Genomic DNA, 11,105 nt, shown 5'->3' with positions numbered 1-11,105 from the left:
TTGGGAGAAGTGTGTGGAGTCCCAAGGAGACTACTTTGAGGGTGATTAGGTTTCCAACGCTCCAGGTATGCCAGTTTTTATTCCCGGCCAAAGGTCGGATACTTTTCTCACAGGCCTCGTATATATAAATATATCTGTTCTTAAAGACCAGTTTTACTGACTTTAGAGAAGAATTGCATGAATAAGCATAAAATAGCTAGTTATCTATAATGTTCCAACAAGGTACCTTACTTTCTAACACACACAAAGCTATTCTTCTTCAGTGCTGCCCTCTATTTGCAAATTTATTTTTGCATGCCACAAGCATTTCACTTTCACATACTTTTCGGTTCACATGGTTTAATTGATTCACGCATGCAAATTGTCATGCGATGAACTTCCACCAATAGAAGTTTCCCACACACACACATTACTCATGTGACTCCCTCTATGCTATTCTACCTAACTGTCACTTTTTGTTTGCCAGTGCTCATGTTCAGATGTTTTATTTAGTGCTGTCTTTGAATTTTATCATTTATTTTCCAGTTTCCTACTTATTTTAAATAATTGTTACATGTACCTCATTTTGTTGTGCTATTCTTTAATTATCTACCCAGTTACATAACTTACTCATTTTTCCAGCTATTTCTTTCTCGATCAACACAGTTGTGGTAGGTTTTTCTTTGAATTCTGAAATGCAAGTTACTACATCAGAGGTTGTACTTTCTACCTGCACATGTACTCAGGCTTCAGGTGGGGAAGATTCTACTTTGGAATTATTGGCAATTATTCGTCGAGAGATTGATTGTTATTTAAGCCAATCTTCCTCTCCTGCTGTTGCCCAACTTCATCCTGAACAGCCTTTTTTCTCCACCTGAATTTGCTGTGTCTTCCCAAGTTCCTACTGTGGGTTCCAATAGGCCTAATACAACTTTTTTGGACATGATTTTCGAGGTATGCTCTGTTTTATACCTCTCCCTGATTTCCTATACTCCTCTACCTTCATTGTTACAGGATATTCTTTCCTCTCAGTATTTTGTTTTTCCACCATCTCCTGATATTGGGGTTCAGGCTGATTATTTTGTATCTTGGGCATGCCTCACCATTCACGGGCTTCATATCAGTTTGCTTTATTCCATCATTAGGCTGATTTTCCTTTCCTTGATTCTCAGCACCTAGAATCCATTTTTACCCATTTGGGAGGTTGACCCTGATTGTCCTGTTCTTTTGTCCCATGCCCAATTTTCTCGCCTTCATCTTACCTTCACATCTATCTTATGGTATATGTCCACCTTACATCTCCTCTCTGAGGTGATCCACCAAGATCTTGAAGGTTTTTGGGGGGATACATTTGCTCTAATTACATCCTTGTTGGCATGTTTGTTGACTTCAGCACTTTCTTTACACATGTGGTTCCTCTGTTGTTGTGATCATTTGGGAAGAGATGTGATTTTGTCCCATGTTCGTTTGCCATCTCCTTATCTTAGGAACTTACACCTGGCCACTTTTCTCCATTGGAATCTGTGAGACAGCAATTGATTCTTTCGTCATTGGTTGATCATTTCTATTGGACGGAGCCTCAACCATCCCCTATTTCTGTCCCTTATCCTTCCCAACTTTTACCTACTCCTTCCTCTAGGTGATCTTCTTCTCATCATTTTATTTGACACAGAGTGTCATGCCCTGTGGGCTCCGGTCCAGTGAAAGCTCATATATCCCAGTTTGTTCATCTATGGTGAGACTCTGCTAGGGATCACCCTATTGCCCACACTCATGTTGGGTGATTGGGATCCCTCATCCTACCCACTCATGAATGTCATTTTCCAGTGGTTGAGTTTTGGATTTAGAGCTGAACCAATCAACATCATGTCCTCACACCTGTCATGCAATTGGGATCCCTCATTCAACCCCATGCATGTATGTTGGTTCCTGGCAAATGAGTTTTGTATTTAGAGCTGAACCAATTGACCTTATGAACTCACAGATGTGGTGTGTTGGCATATATGTAGTTCACCCCTTTGATTGGGATCTCTCATCCTACCCCTGCATGGAAGTCAGTTAACAGTGGTTGAGTTTTGGTTTTGGAGCTGAACTGATCACCATAAGGGGGTGCTTTGGTGCCTCACGCATTTTGCTCTTGGTGTACTGCTTTGGTGTTTTGGGTCATGATGGGTGCACTTGTTGGTTGCTCCATTTCTTCCTCTAGTGCTAACCCTCTGAGTCTTTATGCTGAGGATCTTACTATGTTTGAGGTGATCCAGTCTGTTTGGTTTGAGTGGGATATCTATGTATTTTGCTCTGAACATGTGTGTCCTGTTCCCTGATCAGTGGTGGGAATTTCACTTTCTGGTCAGTTGAACTTGAGGTGAAGATGATATGATCCTCTTTCTTAACCCTGCATGGATATCGGTTCCAGGAGGTTGAGTTTTGGATTCAGTTAACTTGCTATGTACAGTCTGATGCACCCTAGCCACTCTACCCCTTAGGGAATGTCCCTTTTTTTACCCGCATTTTATTCATCAGGGGAATTGAAATTATTATATATTAGGGTTAGGATCACTATCCAACCATTTTCTCTCCCGTTGGGATGTGCTCCTCAGATTTTTCTGCCCAGATCTGTCTCACCTTTTCCATATCTGGGGAATAGTATACCTGGTATGGAAGTGGTGTGGTATCCCATTTATCATCCTCTACTTTCTCCCTTGCACTGGTCCCTCCACCTATTCAATGTGGGATTCTAACTATGTATGTGAGCAGAAGTAAGGTACCTTATTGGAAGTTATAATTTTCCAACACTGAAAATATATTTCCGATGAGTACTTACTTCCACTCACTTCCCACCCTTTCTCTCCACTGCCCACCTGTGCTTTGATATCTGCCTAAACTAAAATAGGTAGAATAGCATAGAGGGAGTTACAGGAGTAACAAGTGGGGCACATCTATTGATGAATGTTTGTCACATGACACTTGCATGTGTGAATTAGTTAAACCATTTGATCTGAGGGGTACATAAAAGTGAAAGGCTTTAGCATGCAAAAAATAATTTTGCAAATAGAGGGCAGCACTAAATGAGAATAGCTATGTATTTGTGTGGAAGTAAGTACCTGTTGGGGAAATATATTCTTTGTAGGAAAATTATAACTTTGCAGATTTCTATTCACTTTTGGCAATATGCCAGATAAAACATACTCATTACATTTTAGCACATTTCTTCAGTTACATTTAAATTCATCTTTTTAGCAAAGTTTTAGACAGAGAAGACCTGGTAACCTTACATTAAACAGTACTTTTAAAACAAATTTGGGTTTAACATTTTTGTTATTATTGTTTGTCATTTCAGGTACACGAAAGTGACCAAAACATCATCTTCAGATTTATTGCATAGAAGAACTTTAAAGTGAGAATCAAATAGGTCATGTAATTGTGCCATTAAGAGTTAATGCTCATGTTAGTATAGGAAAATGAACAAAATTTTACCTTCACTCCAAGAAATTAACTCCACGAGTGAAAGATTGGAAATATTATTGTTCTCTTTCTCTCTGTACTTGAATACTTATCCAACATAGATGGTATCAGTATGAAAATTAAATTAAAGGTAAAAAAATAAAATAAATTCATCAATATCTTTGTTTTCTTGTTCAGGAAGTACTCCACTTGGAACCTACAAGAAGTTGATAGAATTTTACAAAAAGGGGACTCTGTCATTTCGTTATGTGAAAACATTCAACATGGATGAATATGTGGGTAAGTGTGTAGTTTTAGGAAAAGTTAAGAATGTATATTTGTGTGATGTATTGTAAATATATAATTGTATATAGTTAAAGTTCTTTGAATTAATAGTGTTAGCTTTGAATAGAGAGTGATTTTTTTAATTGAAATAAGGATTTACAAATAGACTTGTATATGCATTATTGTATTTTCCAATCATTCTTAACATTTTTATATAATTATTAATGCTTATTCAAAAAATAAATATCTCATTTTACTTTTAATTTTTTTTCTATTATAATTAATATCAGAATATGATGAATATTTTTTTCCAGTTAGTAGTTGTAGCAAATATATAGGATAAAAATGGGTATGTGTGTGTTGTCAAATAGTTTTAATATTTGTATCATATATTTACTCTCAGAGAGTAGTAGGTATTAACCTAATGTTAATGTTATATATAAGTACATACTTAGTATAAAAGTGTGTTCTGCAAACTGTACTAAATGCTGAATATTATGTGTTTCAGGACTCCCAAGGGACCACCCTGAGAGTTATCATTCTTTCATGTGGAATAGCTTGTTTAAACATGTGGATATCCTGCCAGAAAATGCCCACATACTGGATGGGAATGCACCAGATTTACAGAAAGAATGTGAAGAATTTGAAAGAAAGATATCAGAGGCAGGAGGAATAGAACTTTTTATTGGAGGTAGGCATGGTAAAGTTAAACATGGCTAAATCTAATGTTTATGTAAGAAACTAGTTTATACGAAATTGTTAGGTTCGAATACTTAATACTTATGTATACACGTAGTGATGTAATAGTATTTTAATTACAGATATAATAAATCATTCACAGGTTTTAACATTTTACCTTATGGTGGGTGCATTTTTTTGTTTTTACTCTGTTCTGCTAGAAGAAGAACAATTCTTTTAGTAGAGAGATAACAGAAAATGTGCAGTAAAGATCAAAATGGAAGATTGTAGTAACTTGACTCAAAAAGGCAGTGAGGTTGCTATAAAAGATAACTGTTGTAACTTTGAATTACTTCTTTCATTGTGGATGCAAATTTCTGCCCATTATGCAGTATCACTGCATCTGTCTTCAGCTGGTCACAGCAATACAAAAGAGTTTCCGAGTTTACACTATCTAATATTTTGCACGATTCAAGAAGATGGTATCTGAATTGTGGGTTATGCAGAGCAAATAATACCAAGTTATGTTCTAGCAGATTTGTAAATTATTTTTCAAGACTCCCGCAGTTTTTCTTCAGTTATCAATAAAGGTGGAAGGCAGTCGCTATTTCAGGGCAATATCTTATTGGTCATTCTGTGGATGTTAGCTAATCAAAAAAGCCATCATTCTATTGTTGACCATTTCAATATTTTTAAGGGTACTGTTTGTATTTGTCTAAAATGAGTTTGTGATGCTACATTTAATCACTTATGTAGCAAATTTATTCTCTAGCCTGAAAGAAGGAAAGTTACTGAAAAATGTAGAAAATATAATGATTTTCCATTTGTATTTGTTGTTATTGATGGTACTCGCATATCGCCCCTTCTAAGGATCTGGTTGTGCATTTACATTGTAAAGATTTTCATTCAGTTGTGCTTCAAGCTGTATGTGATTCACATTTGTTCTCTGTTGATTCTTATGCTGGTTAAGAAAGTCTAAACTTTACACTAAAGCTGGATAGATGTGTTATCTAATGTTATTATATTATAATTATTATTGATGATTCAGTACATCATTACAAAGAGTGGTTACTGGCATCTTTTATGAACAATGGAGGACTAATAGAATCAGAAATATTACATTATTTACTGATCTATTCAGGAACTGTTCAAGAGCATTTATTTTACTAAAAGAGAGGCTTAAAAGATTAAAAAACCTTGAATTGAAAATATGGACACCTAAGTTAAAGCATGATCACTATATAAGTATTCCATAACATATGTTTAATGTTTGATGATGATGTGAAAGATGTGTTATGAGAAGAATGGGATGACTCAGGATTTTATGACAACAATTGTTAATAATACTCTTCTTCAAACCTTTGGTCAAGTTAGGGAAATGGGAAACAGAATATTCGGGGAACTATGAGAAAGAAGGAATTTGTAATACAAATGTCTGCATTTTCTTATTTATGTTCATTGTATTACAAGAGCTATTGTATGTTTATCAAATCTTTTTGTGTACTACTTGTAGATGGGCAATTCCATAGTTATTATACATGTGAAAAATTTTGAAAAATCAAATTCCAGCTGATTTCAGAAATTCTTTTGAACAAAAATTTTGTATTGTAAAACTCACATTCCAAATCTTTTTAGTCACATCATTGTTTATATCATAAATATTTAACCTTCTCTAGGTACAGGGTTTTAGGATGGTTAATCAATATACATAAAAACAAATCAAAAGTGTATAAAAGAAATACATTAGATTATCTATTGGAATACTATATAAAATCCAGAGTTTCCTTGAAGGTTTCAATACAGAAGTTTCAGGCATTCTGGGTAGCTGATACACATAGCAAATATAACCAGCAACATGAATAAATAAAATATCACTTGAGTTAAATATATTACCATTTGGGCATTATTTTTGTGATCTTAACTTCTTAGTGTATTACAATTGCACAAGTATATTAACAGGTACTTTCAATAAAAAACTAAAGAAAAAAGTACTGGCATGATTCTTTTTTTGTGTGTGTGTTTTAACAAGATTGAAGTGATAGGTTAATTTTCATGTGCAGCCTTTATTGCACAGCTCTCAAAACAAACCACAAAGGTATGTATGTTTCTGGGGTATTAAATATTTCTGTGGACACTGGGGTGAATATTGCACCTACAGAAAACATAATGAAATGAAAAAGTAAAAGTAGCAAGTAAAATATATTTGGATATGATTTTAAAGACACTAACTAGTTCTTCGTTAATATTCATGTTGTCCTTGTGCATTTCACGTGCCATTTCCAACTTCTTTTCTTCCCAATTTTTTTCAATGAATGAAAAAAGGAATCACACATTTTTGGCTCTTTTACACCTGAAGTGCATTGGGTTATTATTATTTATGCCCTTGTAGCATGTCACTAGTTTTTAAACAATTTGTGAGTTTAATTTTCTATTTCATTAATGTATTGCTTGTTGTTTGTTTTTTTGGCCATTTTGTTTTTAGTTTTCATTAACTAAAAAAGACATTGGTAGAGTTACATTGTTTCATGTTAATTTTAAACTGTTGTTGGAATGATATAATTAATTAGGGCACCTTATTTTTGATTCAAGCATTGCATATTAATTAGTTATTTTTTGGTGAAATCAATCCTCAAGTATATCATATTCAAGATTTTGGTGGATGCCCAGTGGCATGGTAGTTTTTGTTGTTTTTATTATACTAAGATAAACCTTCTTTACTAGAGAAAGTAAAAATGTGAAGCCACATTCTAAGCTTGCTCCATTGAGATGTGTTCTTAAAGGCCTATCAAAGAGCACTAATACCAGTTGTAAAGTTTTGGTATGAAAATAATTTGTGTGAGCAGTATTATAAAGTTGGTTGTAGAATTGTTTGATGTATGCATTAATATGGACTATAGTTACTGTAAGCTACAACTTCATTGACACCTCAGTATGAAACACCACTCAGTTGCTGTTTTAAATATCAGAGTGGTCCACTTATTACTGGTATAGAAGTGAGGATAAGGAAAAATCATTGTATCCAGCATTGACATTGACTAAAAAGACACCATTCACATGGAACTGTAAGAAACATCAGAAAAAAAAATGCAAACTGATAATAAAATCTCTCAATACATTGAAGTCGCACATTACTATATATTAAGAAGCCATCACCTTAGAAAAGGTTATCTAAATACTTAGCTTTGGAAGTACGGGAGATCTGTCTTGTTTGTGGTGATAAATGCTTGCCAAAAGACTTAAAAACCGAAACAACAGGTAAAACAGCATATACTAGAAGTCTGCGATGAAAAAGGAAATGACCAAGCATCACTATTTCAAATGAGGTGAAGAAATTTAGACCAATCACATGCCCACTTTCATACAGTTGGGAGAATATTAACAGTCAGTTCTTCTTAATTTTAGTTTTTCTTTCTTGCAAAATGAAAAATCTCCCTGATATGGCACTCCAGAGAGCACATTGCCAGGGAAGGACAAACAACAGTCACTTACAGAGTTTTCTCTCTGTTCCATAACACATGATACTACTGCTGTATAAAAATTATGCTTATAACAAAGTGCTTAACACTTCATACTATGTAATTTGCTTGGTTATAGATAAAGACTCCACACATTAAAATTTGTATTTATCCGAGCAACACTACTAAGAGAGTAAAGTTTGATGTTTTTATTGTGATACCTTGATACTGTTTATGACCAAATTTAAAACAAATTTTTAGCATTAAAAGTGCTCAACCATGGCAACTAGGCACACATCAGAATCTTGATCAGAACATGATGGAGAAGCCATTAGAAGAGAGAAAACTTTATTTCTATGCACTTGTCTTGGTTAATAAACCTACTACATAAGGTTAACCAAAAATTTAATAATGAAACACAGATATGAATAATGTCACATTGGGATAGATCATGATGAAGTGTATCATTTTGTTTATTAATTATGCTGTTTAGTTATTAACTAGGTTAGTAGTTTATGTGACATTACATCACAATAAGATTGCTGGTAATTATTTACAAATCTGTTTTTTTTTATTGGCTCTGTATTAATGTTTTCAGTAAAAAGAACATAAATAGTGTTTCAACAGCACACATTGTGCACTACGCTCCACTGTGAACTAGGCCTTTTATTGAATGCAGTTTGTTAGGAAAGCTGGGAATGCAATACAAAACATTGGCCATAACTATTATTGATATTAGTAATTTATAATACATCAGTTACTTTGGCATGTTTATGCTGGTGAAGCATGATCTATTAATCAGTAGTTTTAGGCTTGCATAGAAAAGACTTGTAAAAAGTTACCATCAGTCTTATTGTGATGTAATGTCACCCAAAATATCATTAATAGATCATGTTTCACCAGCATAAAGGTGTTATATAATATAATAATCAGTTATTCACCTAACCACAATGTGGTTATAGCCTGAAATATTTGCTTTCACTACGGTCTTCTCACATAAACATATCTCGATCTTCTATCTGCCCTCTAAGATTTGCTACAAATTTTTGCACTCAGTACACCAGTCTGTATACCCATTAATTTTGTGCCATTTCTGAACATACAGATATGTGACTACTCTACACCAATAGTATTGTGCCACATATATTGGTGCAGCTAGCTCTCTCTGCTATTCCTGCTCAATCCTTACTTTCTTAATTGGCACAGTGTTGTTTAAACATGTGTTTTTTCGCATGTGGTTACCATTTATGAACGTGCTTCTTTGCCATTTTAGTTTTTTTTCAACAGTTTTATTTTACTGTTTTTGCATTCACTTGTTTCAACAATTTGTTTTTGCCTTTATTTTTTGTTACCGAATTATAAAAGATCTTAGAATGAATTTGTGATCAAGGTATTGAGTATGGAAATTTCCATTGCAGTCGAAAATGATACTGGTACGACTTCCCAGGAATCAGGTTTGACTTTATCTGCAGAGGAGGTACAGGCCTTAATTTGCCTTGTCATATGTTTGGTTGGCGATTTCTTCCTCTTTTCAATGTGAAAATGTTTCTGAGGACTCTCTTTTTCCAGCACCTTCTTATTTTGGTCTGTCATACTCTACACCTCTTCAAATGTTTTCACTTTCCATCAGTTTCCATGCTACCGTGTCATTCACTTTGGTGGAGAATTCTTCTTCTCATCCTTTTTTTCCTGTTGTTTCAGTTTTCTCCCATGGGATCTATGTTAAGTTTTTTGACATGTAAACTTCTCACCTAATTGATATACCCATGGTAGGCATGGCTTAGATGCCCTTTTTGTGGCTGTCCTTATTTGCACATGAAAGAATTAAATATTTCATGTCCTCACTGCTCGGACTTTGGTTAGATATTTATGTGCCCTTTGTCATCTAAGTTACTTTCGATGAATTGGAAGTTAGATATTAATCATTACTTTGAGTTTTTGGTAAATTTACTCATTTTGCACCTTTATTAATATTATGTACTTTGTAGACCCAGCAAACTTCGTGGGTTTGTTAATTCATTATTAATAAGTACTTTAACTAGGTATGTTTAGGTAGTTTGTACATTACATATCATTACTACTTGTAGTATCTAATCCATTGTTTTACCTGAATATTTTTTTGTCATTGTTAACTATGTGCCTTATCATCCTAATCTTCATCAGTGTAGGACTTTTTTCACTTTATTACATCAATGATGAGTTCATTTATTTCACATTCATCGGGTTGAGCTTTGCTTTAGCTCATTTTCCTATATTTGGGAGACTAGAAACCTCATATTTTTCCTCGTAATCAACAATTCTGGGATTTTACCCACAATGCTTACATTATTGATAGTTATTTATTGCTCTAAGTTGAGTGTTCCAGTTCAGGGACCTACCGTTTGGACTAACCTCGGCTCTTTAAGTGTTTTGTCAGGGGGTACAAACTGTTGCCTGACATCTTCACTCTCTGAGTCTTTGCACTCTTCTCTCTATGGATGACTGGCTCCTGCTTGCTTCTTCCCATTCACAGTCCGGAGACCACACTCATCTGCTCCTACAAGAAGCAGCATGGATGGAATTACTGATGACAATGGGGAAGTCCATTTCTACCCCCACTCAATACCCCATTCATTTGGGTTTTTTTCTTCATTCCAACCTCAGTCGAGCCCAGCCCTCTCCTCTTCATCTTCAGATTTGGAGCAGACAGTTCACAAGTCCCTCATCTCACATTTTTTACAGCTCAAGATGTTTTATCTCCATGGAGATGTGGGCTTCCTTGGAATCTCTCTCATGGGTTGAGCTCATATGCGTTCTCTTCAGTGAACATTCCTAGATCAGTTAAACTTTTCTTTGGATCCCTTGGATCTCCCTCTTACCCATCCTTCACCAATTAGAGCCGACCTGGCTTGGTGGTTAGACAGAGACCGGACCATGATGGGGATGCTGCCTACTCCATCCTCTCTGAACTTACAACTGTTCACAGACTCATCTTTAGAGGTTGGGGTTCTTACCTACACTCCCAGGAGATTTCTGATCTCTTATCGATCAAGAAGTCTTCTCTCCATATCACCGTTTTTTTTCTCCCACTTCCTTCCTCTTCTGCAGGGGAGGGTGGTTATGGTACATTCTAACATCTCCACAGTGGTCACTTAAATCACAGAACAAAGGGGGGGGGGGTATCAATTCCAGGTCTCTGTGCTTTCAGATCCTAGATCTTCTTTCTGAGTCTAAAGTCACCACATTGTGGTCTTAGCTTGTTGTTTTACAAGTTTTAAATGCTTT

The 11,105-nt window shown here is 35.1% G+C and overlaps 1 protein-coding gene across 4 annotated transcripts in view; it reads left to right on the top strand.

The window, feature by feature from the left end:
• LOC106459500 (glucosamine-6-phosphate isomerase 1) overlaps positions 1-11,105 on the top strand; it is a 28,561-nt gene that overhangs the window by 14,308 nt on the left and 3,148 nt on the right. For all 4 annotated transcript variants that reach the window (XM_013919127.2, XM_013919126.2, XM_022386000.1 and 1 more), the window contains exons 3-4: positions 3,622-3,723; positions 4,217-4,399. In XM_013919127.2, coding sequence (XP_013774581.1) covers positions 3,622-3,723; positions 4,217-4,399 — 285 coding nt within the window. The remainder of the gene's footprint in view (positions 1-3,621; positions 3,724-4,216; positions 4,400-11,105) is intronic.

This window comes from Limulus polyphemus, unplaced genomic scaffold (genome assembly GCF_000517525.1).
Source record: "Limulus polyphemus unplaced genomic scaffold, Limulus_polyphemus-2.1.2 Scaffold618, whole genome shotgun sequence".
In the NCBI taxonomy this organism is placed as follows: Eukaryota; Metazoa; Arthropoda; class Merostomata; order Xiphosura; family Limulidae; genus Limulus; species Limulus polyphemus.
This window is presented reverse-complemented; position numbering and strand designations above follow the sequence as displayed.